General features: G+C 43.9%; 1 protein-coding gene across 1 annotated transcript; it reads left to right on the top strand.

Annotated features, from left to right (window-relative positions):
* Positions 1-2,165: 2,165 nt before the first annotated feature.
* On the top strand, positions 2,166-20,049 carry wnt4 (wingless-type MMTV integration site family, member 4). Its single transcript, XM_088308304.1, has 6 exons — positions 2,166-2,750; positions 15,974-16,055; positions 16,444-16,597; positions 16,802-16,933; positions 17,425-17,567; positions 18,091-20,049. The coding sequence occupies exons 1-6, from the start codon at positions 2,674-2,676 to the stop codon at positions 18,559-18,561; spliced, it is 1,059 nt and encodes a 352-aa protein (XP_088164430.1). The 5' UTR covers positions 2,166-2,673; the 3' UTR covers positions 18,562-20,049.
* The last annotated feature ends 1,387 nt before the right edge of the window (positions 20,050-21,436 follow it).

Here is a 21,436-nt window from a genome sequence, read left to right as displayed (position 1 = left end):
GTACAGCTGATAACAGTAACACCCCCCCCTCTCTCCCAGGGGACTCGTCACAATACAACAAAGTTTTGACCCAATTTTAAAAGTATTTTATGTTTTGCAAATATCAGTCAGCCACGTTTTTCTCTTCTACTGAATATAATGTGAGTGCAATGTGATGAAGATGTTGCTTCAGGGCAATCAAGCAAGTTTTTCAGTCTCTTCCCTAAAATCCAGAGAGCAAAATAATATTCTAAACTAATTAAGTATATCTAAAAATAAAATGGGACAGTTAAGTCATTGAAATAATAACCTCGCGTTATTATAGTAGCCGTATAAAAAGCAAGTCTATGTTTGAAACTCTTTCATTGGGAAAATAAATCACATTTGTGCGCTCATATTTATTATGGTGCCCCTTTTTTGGCATTCAGCCAGCCAGCAAATCATTCTGACAAGTCACTGCATCTTACTTTGGCCACGACGCAACATTGAATTAGATAGTCAAACAATTTCAGGGCTGAGTTGTTGAAGTAAATGGAAATACTGTGCCACATATTTCCTGTGACTGACTCAAGTCAGACGGGATATAGGCAGTGAAGCGCAATGGAGATAAAACAACAAATATTTTCCTGATTTTCTGCAGACGTTGCCCTGAAGGGAAGGCACTTTTATTCATGCAGCATATTTTATGCACAACGCAACTGAATGTGCTTCACACAAAGCAAAAGCACGACACCAACAAGCATTTACGAACAGAAGAATTGATGACAATTAAATGCTGTTTTAAGGCATTTAAAAACAACGTAAGGAAATAAAAAGTGGCCTTCTAAAATTATTGACAATGGATTTTTTTTTAAATGCTTAAAATACCCAATTTAAAGAAGAAAAGAAGAAAGTACCATTTTTTATTTGGATTTGAAAGAATTTACACTTGATGCTGACTTCACTTGAGTTTGGCAGCTTCTTGCGTGCAGCAGAACAGCTAAATGCTTTTTCACCATGTTTGCTTTGTAACCGGGGCTCCAAGTAAATGTTCTGCTGGTACTTTTTTTTTTTTTGCTATCGTGGGTAGACTAAAGTCCACATTTTGTTTTGTATTTCTTGTTTAAATGTTGATGATGTCTGAACATTACTTGTGCTTTAGGTTCTATTTTTTAAATAGCAAAACAATTATAAATAAAATTTAAAAAAAAAGAAAAATTGTCAGCTTTTTCAGATGTGAACTTTTACAAGTCAAGTTATTGAAGATGCGGCAACGGAACAACTTGGGGAGGAGTGGACTCGCATTCAGCTCGTGTTGAGACAAGAAGTCATGGTCGTCTTGGCATCGTCTTGACCATCATCACTCTACGGCAGGAGAGGACAATTTTCACTCATGTACATGACATTAAAGATGAAACTTCTCGTCACTGTTTGAGGCAATCAATCACTATCTTATGCACAGCAATCTCACACCAGAAAAAAACAACAACGCCTTGTCCATGTTTATGCGTCATTTCATCGGCTCTCATCAGTCAGTCTGACATTGGTATTGCTGTTCCGGTCAAAATAAAGACGTGGCTTTGTAAAAAAGGGTCATCTGTTGCAAGCGAGATTGAAATGGTTCTTAAATAAACAATGACAACTTTCTTTCCCCGTCAAATTCTTCTTCTTTGCCCAGATCACTCGAGGGACGCTGATCAAGACCTCAACACACAGGACTGTCTTCCCCAACACGTTCACATCACTCAATAGAGTCCCTCACATTTATCATGTTGGGATTAATTTACAGGGTTCGAACGCAGACATTTTGCTGCCAAGCTTTAAATAGCCCGTTGACCGCAGAAAATTTGGTTGAGTGTGTGACAGGGAGCGCGAGCTGCTGCCAAGAAGTGGTTTGAGGAGCGTGTGCGCGCGTGTGTGCGTGGGGCGAGTGTGCGTGTGTGTGTAGACAGCACTATGTGTTTTAGAGGTCTCCCGGGAGGATGCAATAGCACAGCCATTCACTAATGCCCTCCCCAGCTATCCCCACTCCTCTCCAACACTCACATAAACACGCTCGCTTTCACCTACACGCTCATGCACGCGCACATGCACTCTGGCTCATGAACCCGCCTCCCTCATCCCCCCACCCCAAAAAAAAAAAAAACTCCCATCTCTCTGCCATACCTCCACATCCTCGCACCGCCCCTCAACTCAAGTCAGCATACACGCTCTCTTCTCCGCCAGACGCACCGACAGACCCAAGTGTGTGTGCGCGTGTTCATGTGAGCGTGTGCGTCGTGGATCTATTCGAACAAGCGCTCGGTGCGTGCGTTCAGAGGCCCGATGACAGGATAGCAGTGTGGCGTGTCTGAAGCACCATCGGAACTTTTCATTTGTATGGTTGGCCCTTAGTTGCTCTCCGAGGGGGGTGAAGGTGAATGCAAAGTTTGACTGAGAGTTTTGAGAACATCCCATATCCTCCTCCTCCGTCCGCTGTGGGAGTGGAGGCGCGCAAGGAGCGACGGACGGACGGACGGTGGAATTGTGCGGACGCGCCGTGAAGCTGCGCGCCAGTGCGGCCGTGGCCGAAGCGCTGCATGCGAATGCGATGGATTAGCAGCAGCCTCGTCCGAAACGTGCCGCTGTTTGCCTCCATTGCCAGTCCGGACAAACGCTCTCCATCACGGGATTATTTCCACTGTCGACAATCCTTCTCCTCCCCACCGAGCTGAGATGACAGAGGAGTGTGTGTTGCGCTGCGTGCTGATGCTCTGCTGTGCGCTCCTCTCGGCCAATGCCAGCAACTGGCTGTAAGTTCAAGTCCAATTTTATTTGATTTTTTATGATATTTTTGAAGAAATGGAGCTCCTTCAAGTTTATAGTTGTACATGCTCATTTTCTCATTGATCAGCTTGACATCCTTTGCATCTTCATTTTCACATTTCTCAGTGCAGAGGTTGTACTTTGTTAAATTGCCAAATACGTATACAGAGTCACACCCAAGGGCAGTGACTCCCACTTTAATAATTTATTACAATCTCTGCATATACCCCCCTTGCAAAAAAGGGGGGAAAACCTTGCATGCTGGGGAAAAAAAGGGGAAAAAAACGAAAGAAACAGCATAGATTTTTTTTAAACTGTCAACTCTACAATGATGACTTGCCATTTTGCATGCAGCAATATGAAACTCGTATATTTCAATAACTGGCTGTATGGAACCTGCATTGCTTGCGTCCCGCCAATAACTCACGTAAAAGAGAAGTATTTTAGACGCACAGATGATGAAGACACAATAGCGAGACGGCGGATAATTAAAACCACAAATCTCCAACGTCACGCAAACGGCAGAATTAAGAGCACTTCTTCACTTGTCGGGATTGCAGCCAGCCGGACGGACTTTGATGCGCGTGGAACATGTTCTCATCTGACTCATCTTTTAAAATCAGAACGTGACATCACTTACAAGTGTGATCAGTCATGGAAATTGACGATAGACAGATGGAAAATTTCATTGAAACGATGTCGTGCATGGAGGGCGTTTATGAAAATCTGTAAGTGGACACCAATCACGCGGTAAAATTTGGAATGCATTATGTAGTTTTAGTTGTCCAAGTGCAAACTGGCTGCGCGGGTCGCGTGTGTGTGCCTGCAAGCACTCCGTGGGAGGCGGATGGGATGGTTAGGTGGATTTCTCGCATTCCTCCCGCACGTCACGATTTTTTTTACCTCTTACCTTCCAACACATTTACGAGTGGCGTCGATCATTTAGGGAGGAGACTTCCATTTGATTCCACAAAGAAAAGCCTCCAGCGTGGCCGTCTTTTGGTCTAAATAGGACCATGCTGATGATTCCCAAACACGTTTAGAACATGTAAGGGCAAGGTGCGCGCACGCGTTCACCTTGCAACGTGTAATTTGTAATTCATAATTCCTTGTTTGTTCGCTTTCTCAAAAGTGTGCGCTTCACCCTAATCTTATGTTGACATTAAGAGTAGACTGTCAGTACATACGGATTCCTCCATAAATCGAAGAGGCCCGTGCATGTGAAATCTTTGCCAAACACCTTGAACTCTGTCACGGAGTGCAGAGTTTAATTGTGCTGTTTGTGACTGAAGGCGTGGTGACAGCAGGCATGTACAGGCAGGCTTGCGAAGCTGCCAGTCTGCTCAGTGGGATTACTCGGCAGCGATGGTGGTGTGGACTGTACACGCCGAAGCTTCACTTTCACCTCCGCGTTCAGCAGCAGCTACTTGAGTTGCGCGTGCGCAAGCGCAATCAACTCGAAGAACGAATTAACGTTCTCACACGTTTTCCTTGCATTGTGTTATAGTTAGGATCGATCATTTCTCACACATATTATTATTTTTTTTTTTTTTGGGATTGTGAGCGAAGTTGGCAATTTAAAGCAGGTGCACTCCATTCATACAATGGTCAAAATAAGTGATCGAGAGGTATTAATCTGATCAGTGGCGAGCCGTCAAGGCCTTCTCTGCTGGCCTAACATAATCAAGAAAAAAAAGATCATATTCTTCACATTGATGTCATATTGCATCCTAGTGTTGTATTTTTAGGTGAGAGTTTTTATCCTATCAGAATTCCGCTAGCTTGTGTTGCCAGGCAGGTTTCACAATACCAGTTGCACGCACTATTCTTTCCCTTCAGATGCAAATGTGCAGCATCTCTTCTGTTAAAGTCAATGGACTTGATAGACAGTTGCAATAGCCAATCAGATCACGAGTTGGTAATAGTGAGCCTTCTCGCTGGCCTTAACTGAAGGGGGCATCGCTATGTGTAATCAACACTCCCGGAAGTCGTAACTGGCGACGTTCGAAAATCTAAACCATATTCTTGTTTTTTTAAACCACAACGGCCAAAGGAGGGAAAAGTGTGGATTTAATTGCAGATACACTTGCGAGGCTGTGCCCTGCGATTGGCTGGCGACCAGTTCAGGGTGTCCCCCGCCTACTGCCCGAAGACAGCTGGGATAGGCTCCAGCACCCTCCGAGACCCTAGTATTTTAATTTACATGCCCCTAGTGCACCTAACAATTTGGTGACAGAAAGTAGATGACTTCTTAGAGCAACTAAAAGCAGGTATAAGTCGCGGCGCTGCGCAATTTTGGAAGGATTTGTCCGAGGCGCAGAAAGAAAGATTCTTCACTCCGCTGATATGTGCGGAGGATGTCATCGTATTTCATTCATCAATATGACAACAGCGTCGCTCAAACCCTCTCAATCAATGTAGAAGTGCATTATGAGAATATTGTTATTGTTATTGTTCAAATGTAAATGTGTCATTTGGGCTGCAATTCTTCAAACAAATGTTTAAGGCAGTCATTATTTAATTTGTTCAATTCATATAATCAGAATCAGAAATCACAAAGCCCTTTTTTGTCATTGTACTCAGTGTGCAACGAGATTCGAGAGCTCCCCTCTCCAGTGCAATGCAACAATTTACGTGTCCCTGGCAATTTTTATTTAGTCAAGTGCTATTTTGATATTTGAAAATTGTAACATTGGCCCACACTCATTATTTAAGACCTAATCTAAGTGAGTACACGTCTGTTTGGCCATCCGCAGCGCACCGCGATTCGGAGAATGTACTGGCAGGGGGAGCTCACTCAAAAATGTGGTGATTTACTATGGAAGAAATTTGGTTGTTTTTACAGTGGAGGTGTAAATGTTAGGTGGACCAGTGCAGGTAACTGCTGCGTGAAAGACAAATTTGGACCTGTGGGGGCCTCATTTCAGTCATGCAACAGCAACAACCAACGCAGAGTCGTCAAGGAGTCATCAAGTCAGATACGGCTGCCGTACGGGGGCTCTGTAAAAGAAAGACATAGAGAGGGAAAATAATAGGCTGCTCCTTACGGTTTCAATTCATACAGTGAGTCGAACATTCCCTGAGAGGCCTCAGAGGCACTTTTTGAGGTACGGCATATGATAAAGAAAAAAAAAAAATCACAATGCAACACAGCCATGGTCAATTCTTAGATTTTTCTGATTGTAACAAGATGAACAATTGTAATTATATCAAAACATTTTCAACAATGAGGTGGTCTATAACCAGCCTCAATGAAAGAAAAAAATCTCATAGAGAGGGCAAATTGAAAAAATAAATACACAAAAAAAACGGACGTATGGTGCACACCCAAAAGAAGCCCATATCTCCAGAGACGCAAGGAGGCAGACAAATGTTTCGGACGCAAACGTGAAAAATACGGCAAATATATTTGACACGGACTACGCCTTCTTCTATTAATTATTTCCAGTAAATTTGTTCATCTCAAAAGAGACAAGTGTTTTCTATGTCACCGTGGGCTCAAACGTGCGTGTGAAGCCGTCCAGCACATGTCCAGCGGAACCATGGTGAGGTGCTAAAGAGATGGCAGAGTAACCAGAGAAAGCCGAGACCTTGGCAGTACACGCTGGCGCCTCACACTTTGTTCTCTTGCACATGACTGCAATGAGGTTGCGACATGTTATTTCAAGCCCTCTTGTCACCGCTGGGTGTGCAATTATCACGGCACACTCGAATCAGCGGGGGAATCGCTCACGATGACCAGATTAGGACTAGGATTAGTTGAGGGCAGATAGGACTGACAGAGCGGGCGGCCTCACTGAAAGATGAGATCCGATTGTGGCACGCCACGGAGAAGTGCGCCAGGCTTTCGGGAGACATAACACACCCTCCGGTGGCGACGGAGGTGGGCGAACGCGCTCCGACGACAATGGCTGTGAACAGCTGATTGCGGATGGGCTGCGAACCGTTCCATCTGTTGAACGCCCGTGAGGAGATACAGTCGATCTCAAGACGTGACTTTCACTGTGATTGTTTTTTTTTTTCTCTTTCATTGGTTTATAAAATGGCTACAGTGGCTTGGACAATCCGGTTCTTTCTAGACCATCGCGCCATGTTGTTTATGTTTCAATAAAATATGATATAGTTCACTGTTTCATGATAAGAACAAGAGCGTTGGTCGCATCTCACCCGATTCTCTGACGATGCTCGGCGTGCGTTTTAAATCGAGAGACCGAATGCTTCGCCATTTCATTCCACAAACACGTACGACATTATAAAGCTAGTTAACTGAACATGTGTCGCACATTTCCAAAATACGCCCATAGGTGTGACGTGACAATGTGCGAATAATGTTTGTCTAAATCTGCGCTGTGATTGGCTGGAGACAAGTTAGTTGAGCCAATGGGATAAAGTCAGCGGATATGCGGTCGACTTGCGCTCACCTGTGACCCGAATGAAGGATAAGCGGTGTAGAATAGAAAATAGACCGAGGCCAATTAATGCCTTTTGTGTTTCTGCGTCCGGATTACGTGATATATAAGTAACATATTTGGCATAACGGTATGCATTGGCAAGGGCTGGTGACCAGTCAAATATTTGTGCAAGTTATCACGTGATCCAGCAACTCCTGGGCAATTTTCCAGAGTCCGGTATTGAGATTTTTTTTCTTTTTTTTTTTTTTTTTACCTTTTGGGGCCACCATTGTCCTTGTCTTTGTTTAAAAATTGGAAAATCAAAACATGTGTAAGTATCTACACTCAACGACATTTTTGACTTCTATACCCGTCAATGGCAGTGAATGAGTTTGCCATCTGAAAATTTGAAAAATAACAAATTTAATTTGGACGTATGAGAAAGGATTACTGCACACACGGCATTCGTGCATCACATTCTCTGTTTGGTCAAACGTCAATCGCACGGGAGCAGAATGGACATTATTGTTTCACATTTTTAGCGCGTACACACTCAGCTGACCCTTTCGTGACCTTCATCCGCATTTCATCCTGATCGAACATTGCAAAAGTTCCGTTGCAAGAAGGAGACTCAGCGTTGGCGAGGTGAGGACCAAATATGTCTTTATCCATACAAATATGTGTACAACACACACGTGTGATAACTGTGTCAATAGAAAGCTCAATGGTGCGTGTCCAAACGTGCCCACTTTGCATGAATGATCACAATTCCACGAGCGAGGACATTTCCCCATCTCGCCAATGAATGAATGTGAGTCTTTGACGTGAAATAAAAACATCGTTCAACCAATCACTTCAATTGCGTCCAATTGACGCTTTTCTTATTCTGACCGCATGAATAAATCTTCTACATAAATCACTAGTCACACACTGGCGTCCAAAACGTCTGCACCATGAAGCAAGCACTTGGAGACAACCCTCACACCCAATTATGCGTCCGAGTCGGTTTCAGGGCTTCGGTGGCGGTGAAGATGTTTGATTGAATATTTTCTTGCGCAAACTTTTGAGGCCATCAAACAATGACTCTAACACCTGAACAAACTTTGGCGCTTTGACGGGATTCTCTTGAGTAAACTGCTCAGCTCTCTCAGAGTTCATCCGCCTTTGCAGTCACCTTTTTGGATGTTCTCCCCGTGCCTGCGTGGGTTTTCTCCGGGTACTCCGATTCCCTCCCACATTCCGAAAACATGCGCGGAGGGTTACTCTAATTTGGATTGAGGTGTGATTGGGAGTGCGAACGATGGTTTGTCTTTGTGTGCTCTACGATTCGCTGGCAACCAGTTCAGGGTGTACCCCGAGTCCTGCCCAAAGACGGCTGGGATAGGCTCCAGCACGCCCCTGACCCTCGCGAGGATAAGCGGCGAAGATAATGGATGGATGGATGAGTTTCGGAATGTAAGTAGAAACCAGATTACGCGACGAAGAACACACATGCATGGGGAAGCCTTCGGGTAAAGCTCAGATCTTTTCAACGGTGAGACCAAGGCCCCCCATCGTCGCTGTCGCTCGTCATCATCCGAATTTTCCGTCAGCACCCGATTCTCTTCCCCTGTAGACAAATTAGCATTTCAATTTGCAATTTGTCGTCGTCCGAATTTTCCGTCAAACCTGTCAACTTATATTTTTAGTGCATGATATATATTCGTTTGAAATTGTGTCCTGGGTCTCAATTTGGTTTGCAGCGGCCCTGGGTGAGACAGACATGCTAACCACATTTTCCACCATCACGCCACTATCACATAATTTTTTTCTATCATATTCCGGCTCACATTATACAAAGAAATGGTCCCAGGTAGGCGACATGGTACAGCCAAGTTCTGAAACCCAGCCGTTGTCTCCTCGGGAGCTAAAGAACTGTAAGATGGCGGACAGTGTTGTTGTTACATCACCCGAAATACCCTCCACGCTGATTTGAATTCAAACATGATGTGCAGCGCAAAAAAGTCACGTTTTATCACTAAAAACGTCTCGAGCACAGAAGCGTAATTATACGCAATCGTTCCGAGCCTTATTGGGCGATGGCACCGATACCAGGCGAGAGAGGTTAGTCCATGGATTTGACCGTCTTTCATTTATTTTCCCAAATTGGCATGAAACGCTGGATATGTGAATGTGTCTGTGTTTCTGTGTGTGAGGCTTGTGGTGTTGGCAGAGCGTGTTATTTTTAGAGGGCAATGAGCTCTCGTGGAGCCACCGGCATATAAATACACCCAGACGCACGTGTAAGCTCATAAACACGCCAACAAACAAACATATTACCATAGTATCGGGGTTGCCTCACATTTTTCCGCCGATTCACGCGGCCTGACTTCCACCTTGTTATTTCATCAACTTAAAATGTGTACTTTAAATGCACTCGGGCTTTCTGTACTGCTCCGTTCACTTAATGTTCATCCATCACCACTAAAGTCAATTTAAAATGAAACAGAGTCTTGCTGGAAAGAGAAATCATCAAGGCAGAAGATACAACAGGGACCACAATAAACTAGTGAAACAGTGCCCTCTACAGGTTTTAGTTGGTATTAGGACTGTACAGCACAGTACTATTCAATTTTTTTTCAAGTATTAGTCTCAATTTTATATATTCTTATATATCTACATTACTGTATTTTTTTCCGTCTCAACTTGTGTTATGAAAGAGCTTTATTATCTTATTATTATTATTACGTTCCTGATTTGACTGATAGATTTTGATTTACGAAAAATGTGATTCATAATTCCAAATGGCAAGTGAAAAGCTTTTGTATATATGATACAATTAATTAACTTTTGATTCAAGGTTTAACTACATGTGAGTAGTGATGTGATTACAATGTCACATTTTTTTCATGGCAAACTATAAAAAATTAAATAAAATCTCATTATTTTCCACTGAGTGTTTATAATTTGGTTTGTGTTACTACCGTGGTTGACTACACTGAACTGCATTTACTCAGTGGTTGGATTCAGATGATTTTATTTTGTGAAGCCGCTTATTGAAATTAAATTGGTAATTGTAAAAGTAGATATATGGTCTACTTAAAAAAATGGATGCTTTGTGACCACTCTGAGTGTCCATGGGAGAAATTTCCAGAAAGAAAACTTTAACTGCAGTCTCCCTTCCTCAGTCGCCCAACGGAACTCTCTCTATTAAATTCCTGCACACTTTACACAAAAGAGGTGATATCGCATCCAAAACCGCCGAGATAGGAACCAGCTCAGCTATGACCCTGACCAGGAGAAATGACGGATGGAAATTTCAATTTGAATTGGCTGTTTTAATAACACAACAGTTGCACGTCGTTTTCTCACGGTGTCCGACCATTTTCATTCCTGTCAGTATTATCTGTCCAAGATAACAACACATGTCGTAAAAGTCTCCCCTGTTTGGATTTATCTCTTATTTTCATAAAGCTGCGGGGGGCTTCGAGGTGGGAGGCTTGCTTCATTCCACCTGGCCTGAAGTGCTTCCGCGGTCCGCTTGTGTGTTTGTGTTGCATTACGCGTCGCAGCCTTCACAACACCGACCGGCTCCACCGGGTTTAGGCCTCCCGTGGGATTTCTGCGAGAGAGGGACGTGAGCCGCCGGCTGCTGTGTGCGTGCGTGCGTGCGTGTTGGCTCTGCCCTTCTATGGGTTGACTCCTCTGCCTGTTGGGCGAGATGTTTTGTTAACCTCGTCTCGGGGAAGCCAGGGTGTACGCCGCACAATGAGCAGATAACAGGAAGGAGGGCTGAAAATGAAACACACTCGCTCAAGGTCTGTCTGCTCCTTTCCCATGACTTAACGTAAAAACACAAATCCCAGCAAAAAAGAAAAAAAAAAATCATAAGAACAGCTTTTGCTGTACATCCTTTCTGAAAAGATTGGAACAGTCTGTCTGGGTTGACGATGAGACGCGTAATTGAACTTTCTGCTTTAATTCTGTTTTTGGTTCTGAGATGTAACTTTTACCAACTGAGCGCTTGTTCTTGCACTTTGCCTGTCGAGCCATTTATACGAGTTAAAGGAAAACCTGATGTTTTATTTTTTAAATGTACACAAACAATGTGCTTAATAATCAATGTCCTTCTGAATGACGCTCAATGAAAGCAATTGGTCTCATTATTTTTTGTTGGTTTTGCTCCAGCATCTTCTTCAATTTTTAATGCACTAATGACCACGTCAAAGCATTCCCTACATTAAACACGACTCTGTGGGGCTGTATGATTTATCGCTTTGGTACAGAAATTGCGATCTCAGACAATGCGATTTTGAGATCATGAATGGTGAGTTTTTTTTTTTTTTAAAGGGCTCTTGTGGCCCTTGCTTACGAAAGGTCACACTAACGTCACACACGTACTGAAATGTCACGGTGTGGCAGGTAGTCCCGGAAGTCATTTATTTATTTATTTTTTGCTGCTGCTTGAATGCAAGGCACGAAACTATATTGCGATGTCGCAGTATGGATTATTATTTTTTTTACTATGTGCAAATCTGTGCGCAGTAGGAGTCACAAGCTGCGTGATGCGGATCATCTCCTCCGAGGTGATACACAAACTATCCCGCTAACAAGAATCGTTTTAACCGAGGAAGTCTGCTGATCGCTAAAGTGAAATTTGAGATTTGGGAAAGACCCAAAATAAATGCTTAGGTGCACAGTCGATTTTGAACAGAAGTCTGGCGATAGGACGGAGAGCCAGCAGCTCTGAACAGAAATATTGTAGTTCAATCATTACGTCTCGAGACATGAAATAAGATGACGGCTACGTTAGCAATTTAGCAGTCGCTCTCAGAGTGACCCGTAAATGGCTGACGCCATCATCATGACGAAGAAGTTCAATGTCAACATGAACTAAATATTTATATATTAAATTAAACCTTTTTAAAATAAAAAAATTAAAATAAAAAATTAAATGTTTTTAATCAATTTAGCTTGAATGATTTTATTGACATATAATCTGACATACAAAGTTATTGTTTTCCATGATATAATGGCATTTTCTGTCATGTCACTGTACATTGTGAAGAAAATCGCATAGAAAATCAAAATGGCAATTTTTTTTCTCCTTAAAATCCATCAACCCGACTACCCAGCATTTAATGCTGAGGACTTCGATGTCCTCCATGATTAAAAATCAACTCACTGCCTCGTTGTCCTTGTTTCCATGATGCTGGAGATGAAGACACCGAGACGCATACTTTGTGTGCTTGCGTACCAGACCGCCATCATGGAAAGTGTGTCCACCTTAAAAATGAAGTCCTTCTCAGTGAATCTCAATCAAGTGTACTGTATGTGGCTGGATATGGCTGAGATGCTGTGGAGTGGCAGGGAGCGAGGTTATCGCGGCGATGAGTGCTGAATGCTGACATTGTCTGCTTGGGTCGAGCGCGGCCTTCAAAGAGGCTGCGAGAGAGGCGGATTATCTGCGCTGTTGAGAGGATGAGATGAGAGGGGACCTGTTTGACCTCCCAGACTTCTGAAAGGGCCGCAGGACACCACTTGCTCTACAATTTGTTTTGTTTTATCCAGAAAGGAATCCATTTCAGGCTCAAATTTTCATAAAAAAATGACGTTGATAAGAATTTACGAGTTGTTTTACATGTAACACCCTTCCACGCGGAAAAAGCAACGCAATGTTGCGCTCATCTACTCGAGTGAAAAAAAAAAGAGTTAAAAAACATCATAAGAATGAATTGTCTCAAGTTATCAAGCGGTCCGACTGAGTACGAATTTGAAGTAATTTCCTCTTTGTCGTGATGTATTTTTGGGCTTTTGTTTTGTTTTGAATACATTTTGTTTTATTCCAGATTACGGCTTATTTTCTTGCATTTTTTTTTTTCATGTGTGTCTCGTTAGGTTTTTGTGTCCAGCTGTTCTCGTCAGCCCCGCCCATCTCGTGTGTCTTCCAATCAGCTCCTTCAGCCCTCGTTTCTTGTCCAGGTGTTCCTTGTTGTCTCGTCCGTTTGTTTGTATTTAGTTCCCGGCTTCTTTTCGTTGACTCATTGCTTCTGTTGGTGTCTCTGTTATGCTCATCTCATTTGTGACCCCAAACATCTTTTTTTTAGTTCTTTTTCTTTTGCTTTCCATGAACTTGGTATTTTTTTATTCCACATACCAAAGTTGCCTTTTTATTCTGTTTTTGGAAAATGAATGCATTTTGTTTTGAGTTTGTCCAGCACTCCCTGCAATAGTTCATTTTTCTTTCTTCTATTGACACCCTTTTTTCAGGCCAGGTGTCTGATTTTTGGAGTTTTCTTTCTTTGCTATTTTGGGAGATGACCGTAGATGGATAGGGGAGGTTGCGCCATTGTGGGAGGGAACACACCCGACCGACTTGGTTGCGAGCCAATGAAAGTGGCTGGGTCCTTTGAAATAAGAATTCATTAAATTAATTGATCTCTGCAATAATTCAGATGAATTATCCCGCACTGTTGTCATATTTATGAATGACAATAAAAACAACACTCAAGAATCTGCCTGCTTGCTCCTTGATCAAATCACCCAAATCCCTTTAAAGCATCTTGGACACAATGTACATCTGTTTTTAGCTGGTCTAAATTCTTGCGCATTTTCTGTCACCAAATTGCCAGGTGCGCCGGGGGTGTGAAATAGAAAAAGGCCATCGGATCGCCCAGCAAGGCACAACACAGTCTGCCAAATTCCCAAACAAGGTCAACTTGACTCGCACTGGCAAGAAAATGAAAATGCGGCAGTTTTTAAGGTGCCTATTTACGAAAATAGGCCCCCCCCCAGAAATTCTATTTGGAGAAGAGCTGCAAAAAAACGGGACAAAAAGCCACAGAAAAATCAAGCGCATGTCCAGAGAAAAGCCTTGAATGCTTTTCGGAATTGTGAGCAACTTTGAGCTCTTGCGTAAGATGCTAATATTTCATGCGAGTCTTCCGTGTTGACAAATTTAATGGAATTAAAACTGCAAGCTATGGAAATTGCAGCAGTATCCCAGAAAAGCGCTATCAATAATTTCAGCACAATTCCGCGAGCCTTGGACATTTGCCACTCCATTCCACTCAGACAGACACACAAGGGCTTTGCAGAGGTATGTGTGGTCTTGGGAACTCATAACCCACGACTCATAAAACGGGCTTCAGAAACCTTAAGGCAAACCATGTCGGCTATCCTGAAACTGAAAAACAGCATTCAAGGCAGTTGGACGTCCAAAAACTGTTGGAACACTGAAATCAATGTCTCGCTTTAATTTTTGCCGTCGACTGACCACGTTTGGGTCAACAGCTTTTATTTTCACGTCATACAAAAATTGGAATGACACCAAATCCAGAAGAAGCACCACAAGAAATGCCAGCATCAAACTTTCTCGCACAGACTTTGAGGCTCGTCGCTGTACTTTTTTTTTTTGTTTTGTTTCTTAGAGCAAATTCAAACCTGGCCTTCTTATGCGTCTTGGGTGTTTTTCATCTTTTGTCATCCAAGCTGCTATTTTCCTTGCTCTCCCCATAGTTTGTTGTTTCTTTAATCTTCAAGACATTTCATTTGACTGAATTAGCTTTGGCCAATCTTATATAGAGAATTACTCGACCACAATGGTTCTGCTCCTAAAGACTGTGTTATTGTGTTTGTTGAATTTAAGGGCAGCTTGACAGAAACAAAATCTCTGTTGGCCTTTTGGCAAATTCAAAGTGGTGCTTCTTGCCCGTAAAACGGCATTTCCAAACATGAGCAAGAGCATTGGACTGGTTTCAGACTCAACAAGCAATCAAACATGACGCGTCAGGAACCTTTGAGCAGTTTAGACGCTACATAATCAAGGCTCCGACCTCAAAGGGGAATTCGGTGTCGGAAATTGTGAAAGCCTATTTCTGTAAAGCACAGCTGGGACAGGAGATATGAGCGCGAAGTGAGTCGGGGCGGTTGTGTGCGCATGAAGGGGGCGGGGGGGGGGGGGGGGCATCAAGCCCGATGCCATTTTCTCACACGTCTCCAATTGTGTGTGTATGCGGTCTATCTTTCTGACCTGTCTGGCCTAGAGGTGCTGTCGGTGATAAACCACTTTCCCTCCTCACAACCAGACCTTGATCCGAAACCTTCTCACAACATCATGGGAACTGCCTGACATGATGTGAATGGCGCTTTTCAGCAAAGTGACGCATCCCTGCTTGAACGACAAATGCAAAGCAAGAAGGACCAAGCCGTAGACTTCATGCAGCGGTAGTTCACGTTGGATGCGTTTCCATTTGATGTCAACTCGAATTTGATTTGCCACTTGGTTCATTTGATCACGAGCAAACTCAGGTGCCGGCAGTGCTGGGCCTACAAGGCCTTCTCTGATGGCCTAAAATAATCAAGAAATCATGATCATATTCTTCACATTGATGTCATAGTATATCCTAGTGTTGAATTTTTAGGTGAGAGTTTTTATCCAATCAGAATTCAGACAGGCAGATTTCGTGATACCAGTAGCACGCATTATTCGTCTGAGGCCTTCAGATACAATCTCTTCTGTGTCTCTTACCGTTGCGATAGCCAATCAGATCACGAGTTGAAGGTGATAAACGTGGCTTGTGATTGGATACTCACTTATGAGGGGGCTGCGCTTTGCGGAATCAACACACCCAAGAGTCGTACTGGCGACCGTTCGAAAATCTAAAGTATTTTCTTGCTTTTTTAAACCGCAATGGCTGAAGGAAGGAAAAGTGTGGATTTAATTGCAGTTACACTTGCGAGGCCATTTTCAAGACGGACATTTTGAGAGAAGCTCACTCAGTATTGTGTGTAAGTTCGTTTCTGTAGATTACAACAATTTCCATTTTCTCTGCCCTCAGGTATCTGGCCAAGCTATCGTCAGTCGGAAGCATCCGGGACGAAGAGACGTGTGAGAGGTTGCGAGGCCTCATCCAGAGACAGGTGCGTTCACCTAGCAGGCTACAAGGTTATTTTTGCGCAATAGACACAACGGTGTTTAGTTACACTACAGCCATCTGAGACACACTCCTGTGGGTGGACTTTAACTTCCACTAAAAAAAAAAAGCTTTTCTTGAATTTACTCCATTTTAATTTGACAAGAATTTGCACAAAATGCAATCATGGGAATCCAGAAACATTTTTAAATTAGACGATGCATTTATTTCAAACGTATCTGAATCCAGATGATTTTATTTTGCGTAGCCACTTGACTAAATAAAATTCAGGCCGTAGCGTTTGGAGAGGCTGCGTCCCGGTCGGAGACGACGCGACACTTTACACAAGGTGCTTGACATCCCGAAACATCTTTTGTGTGTCTGTTCTGCCGCAGGTTCAGATCTGTAAGCGCAGCGTGGAGGTGATGGACGCGGTGCGCCGTGGAGCTCAGCTGGCCATCGATGAGTGTCAGTTCCAGTTCCGGAACCGGCGGTGGAATTGCTCCACTCTAGAGAGCATGCCCGTGTTCGGCAAAGTGGTCACCCAGGGTGAGTTTACCGCAAGAACACAGTGACCTTCACTCCTTCATAACAAACACACTTTTAGACACAAGTGGTTTGACGGTGAATACCTCAAAGGATATTAATTTGAACCCTTCTTAAAAACATTGTTCGTTTGTTCGTTCTCTACCTCATGAGTCAATGTGATTGTGTGTGTTGGTGGGGGTGTGTGCGTGTGTGTGTGTCTTGCAGGCACCCGCGAGGCTGCCTTTGTGTATGCCATCTCAGCAGCCAGTGTGGCGTTTGCGGTCACAAGAGCCTGCAGCAGCGGGGAGCTCGAAAAATGTGGCTGCGACCACAATGTACATGGCGTCAGTCCAGAGGGTGTGTATCACTCTCTGCCGCTTGCAAATACACACACGCAAAGAAAAAAAAAAATGGCAAGCTCAACTACACGTCGAATCAATTGTACTGTTAATATTTGGAGGGCACATCTGTTGTATATTTGTAATAATCTGAAGTTCAGAATATAGGTAGGTTTAATTCTCCCATTAGAAAGCCAAAGCCATGTAAAAATAACCCCCAGAAAAAACTGAAATGCAGTTGCTTTAAATGCGTATGAAGTAAAAGTGGTGCTTGTGTGATTATCATTGGCCTATTATCACTGAGTCAGTGTTGTGCTGGTGTCAGACTGCGGTTGCAGCCAGACAGCAAAACAATGAGACCTCTTATAAGTAAAAGGCAAAGCTGCTGACTTGCGGGGAACGCTTTGCTGGTTCAACACTATGAGGATCACCTCAGACATTTCACTGTCATTCGATCCAACACTTTTTTGTTGGCTTGTGATTTAATGATATTCTAATGTCTTGTCGCAGGATTCCAGTGGTCGGGATGCAGTGACAACATTGCTTACGGAGTGGCTTTTTCGCAGTCCTTTGTGGATGTGAGGGAGAGGAGTAAAGGACAGTCCTCCAGTCGGGCCCTCATGAACCTGCACAACAATGAGGCCGGCAGGAAGGTAACTCAATGTTTTACCGACATGTCAAGTTCTCGCCAGTCGCATCGCTTCACGGTTCCGGTTTTGTCAGACTTGCGCATGATTTGCAGCTTTGTCCAAACCAACTTTTGCTGTTGAAGTGGAACGTGTATGGTTGAGCGCAGTCTCGTCTGCGTTGTTGATGGCCCGCCGGTGTCTTTTAATTTCAATTTCTCCTGCAAAAAAAAAAAATGGTCAAATTGTCATCACGGTAAAGTTTTATTCTTGGTACGCACAATGAGCAAGGAGAGCGCCGCTGCCATCTACTGGAGTGGATGTGCAATTACACTTTATTGTAATACAGTGAGGAAAAAAAGCATGCTATGTAAGAATGGATCGATGGATGACAGCGTCAAACCAAAATGAGCACCTTTTATATTTGGAAAGAGAGATTGTGTCAATTCCGCTCACGATATTTGCAAAAGTGACAATCAGCTTTTGTCATGTCCAATATTTTGTGATGTAATAATTCTGTCAGTTCATCAAGTTTGTGGCATCTTCACAGGCCATCCTGGCTCACATGCGCGTGGAGTGCAAATGTCACGGCGTGTCAGGCTCATGTGAGGTGAAGACCTGCTGGAAAGCCATGCCCCCCTTTCGCAAGGTGGGCAACGTCATCAAGGAGAAGTTTGACGGCGCCACCGAGGTGGAGCAGCGCAAAATGGGCTCCGCCAAAGTCCTGGTGCCTCGCAACTCCCAGTTCAAACCTCACACCGATGAAGATCTGGTCTATTTAGAACCCAGTCCGGACTTCTGCGAGCACGACCCCCGCACGCCGGGTATGCTGGGCACGGTGGGGCGCCAGTGCAACAGAACCTCAAAGGCCATCGACGGCTGTGAGCTGATGTGCTGCGGTCGCGGTTTTCAGACGCAGCAAGTGGAGGTGGTGGACAGGTGCAGCTGTAAGTTCCACTGGTGCTGCTACGTCAAATGCAAGCAGTGCCGCAAAATGGAGGAGATGCACACTTGTCGATGATGAAATGCCAACTGCTGATGAAGCCAACAAATGCCTCGCACTCCGGATCACAACTAGAGAGCACGCCGAGGACTCTTGAAGCTCCCTCTTCAGCCGGATAGGACCAAAGCGTCTACTACTTGTCAATGGAAACACGGCGGCCAAAAGTGCTGGACTTCCACTTCCTCGTCTTGCTGTTTGTGTCTTCTCGATTCGAAAACATCGTCTCCCTTTCTCTACGCCTTCTTGTCATGTTTAACTTATTTGTTGAGACTGAGGAGCATATCTAAGATTGACGAAGAAGGAGGGGCAGTCTCGTGGAGATAAGGAGGGACAAACAGCACCCATGGATGGGTGGGGTTAAGGGGTTTGGGTCTCGAGGGGGGGGACTGGTGGTCCTCTGTCCTTGCTGCTGCTGCTTCGGGGACTCCATGGGAGTGCTGCACGTCAAGGGAGCGTCGATAAAAGACACGCTGCAAAGACTGAAGCGGTCGTACGTGGACTTGATGTGATTTGCTTTCCGTGTGTGCATGGCTGCACTGAGCTGAGATTTTTGTCACAAATTTGGCACCACGCGATGCCGACATGCTGTTCTATTTACGTTGTACACACACTAACTCACATGCTGAGACGTTTTCTGTCCGGACGGGGACGATGAATGACAAGTGAAAGCCACTATCACCTCCTTCGTCTCGTCCTTTAAACTCACAGCATTGGAGCACTAATGGTAAAAAAAAAAAAAAAAAAAAAATCACGCACATTCTTGTCAAATATTATTCCAAAAGATCTTCAATGGGAAGTGGAGCAAACGGAGAAAAACACATCCAGCCTGTTTACGCCGAGCGGCATGGTTTGTTCCGTTCAGGTGGTAATGAAATGAAGTTTTTCCGTCGTAAACATTTTACGGCGGCTACCCAAATCTAAATTGCAGAGTGCCACATCCACTCCGTTAGCAAATGCGGTGGCACTGAAAATGAAAAAGGATGACGTTCAATAAGGTGAAGTCAGTTTGATTTTCTTTCTTCATGTAAGAATTGTCCCAACTTTATTCAGAAATACACCAGAAAAAAAAACATTGTGAATGAATTCAGAACTAAATCATTCATAAAAACTGTTGCTTGTAATAAAAATTCACATGCCAAGAAGACAGCAGCCCATATTTTTGAATGGTCATCCCTCGTCACTCGTCTTTGTTGAATTCTAACGCGATGTCACGCTGGTGTGGCGTCGCGGAACAACAAACACGCCTTTCCAAACTGGACCAGAGCAAATGGAAGTGAACCGTTATGTTGTCTGCCGGATGGTTGCTGAGCATGTTCACCATGCATGATGACTGAAGCACTTTCTCTCCAACCGCACATAAAGCCCTCCTCCCGCAGCATCTGGCGACACGTGACCACATGCGGCCAATTTGAACCTCCAAAAAACAAACAAAAAAAATACACGCTTGCCTATAATAATGTGCTATCATTATAATAATCATAATATAGATCTGTAAAGACTTCTACACTGAAGATTATTCTGCCTATGAATGTATGTTCATGTTGAATATATGCTGTGTCAAATCCATAAGTTGTCACTGACTGCTCTTTTCAAATGTGTGTATGTCGTGAAGGAAAACACATGAGGAAAAATAAGAAAGCTGATGACGAAAAAGATCAGCCCGGAAACACGCTCTTAGGACGTCCCATAAAGTGAGCTCGCAAAGATTGAAGATCCACCTCAGTTTTGTTAGCTTTCATAATCAATTTTGACATAAAAAATTAAAAATTAAAATATGTTTCTGAGTCGGGCGGCACGTTGGACGACTAGTTAGCACGATCGCCTCACAGTGCCGAGGTTGCGGGTTCGATTCCAGCTCTGGCCTTCCTGTGTGGAGTTTGCATGATCTCCTGCGTGGCTTTTTTTCGGGTACTCCGGTTTCCTCCCACATTCCAAAGACATTCACGGTAAATTAATGAAACACACTAAATCGGCCCTAGCTATGAGTGTGAGCGCGAATGGTTGTTTGCATTTGTGGGCCCCGCGATTGGCTGGCAACCAGCTCAGGATGCCCGAAGACATCTGGGAAAGGCTCCAGCACCCCCTGCAACCCGTGTGAGGAGACACGGAACAGATAATGAACGGATGGATGGTGTCACCGTGACCTGTACAAGAGTGACTTTAAGAGATGATTATTGTGTCATAAGTGACTTGCATCCACAAAATGGAAATAAGCTTCGCTCGAACAAAAATAAAACACCCATCTTTGATGATTTCAGTGAACTTTCGATATTTTCCTATGTATCCATCTCGATTCAAAACAAAATTCATCGAGGCTTTCATAGAGCAATACCGGACAGTGTGTGTGGTGCGTTACACATCGCAATACCTTCACCGCACGCTCTGTAACCTCACTGTGATTATTTTCAATCGATCACATCATTAGAGCACAAAAGCACATATAGTGAACATATTTAAGAAGTATTTGGAAGAAGCAGCGTCTGGTCTGCTGGGGATTCTTGAAAGAACGCAGGCCGCAACACTGGGATTTTCGCAAAATGCAGACCACATGGCGTAAGCTTTTTCTCCGTCTGTCGCCGGCGATATCACCCACGCGCGCACGTGCACGTACACGTACACGATATTCCGCTGTAACTTTGAATTACATTGGTTCCACTGCGGTCTGTAACAACGGCAACAGCTGGGATCTGTCCTTCATTAAGCCACCAAGATGGCCTACATAAGGTGCGGGTGGATGTTGGCCACACTCATTCGGAATAAATGTGTGTTTGTGTGTGTGTGTGCTAAAGATAAAATTAAATGACGAGGGTGATCTTTTGCTCAGGCAAACCTTTTAGAAATTGTTGGGCTCGATTTTCGGGATCTGTGCAAATCATAAATTGGCGTAAATTGT

This window comes from Idiotropiscis lumnitzeri, chromosome 11, assembly GCF_059441095.1.
Source record: "Idiotropiscis lumnitzeri isolate Australia: NSW breed Sydney's pygmy pipehorse chromosome 11, RoL_Ilum_1.0, whole genome shotgun sequence".
NCBI classification, from domain to species: domain Eukaryota; kingdom Metazoa; phylum Chordata; class Actinopteri; order Syngnathiformes; family Syngnathidae; genus Idiotropiscis; species Idiotropiscis lumnitzeri.
Note: the sequence above shows the minus strand (reverse complement) of the source record. Positions and strands in the feature narration are given on the sequence as shown.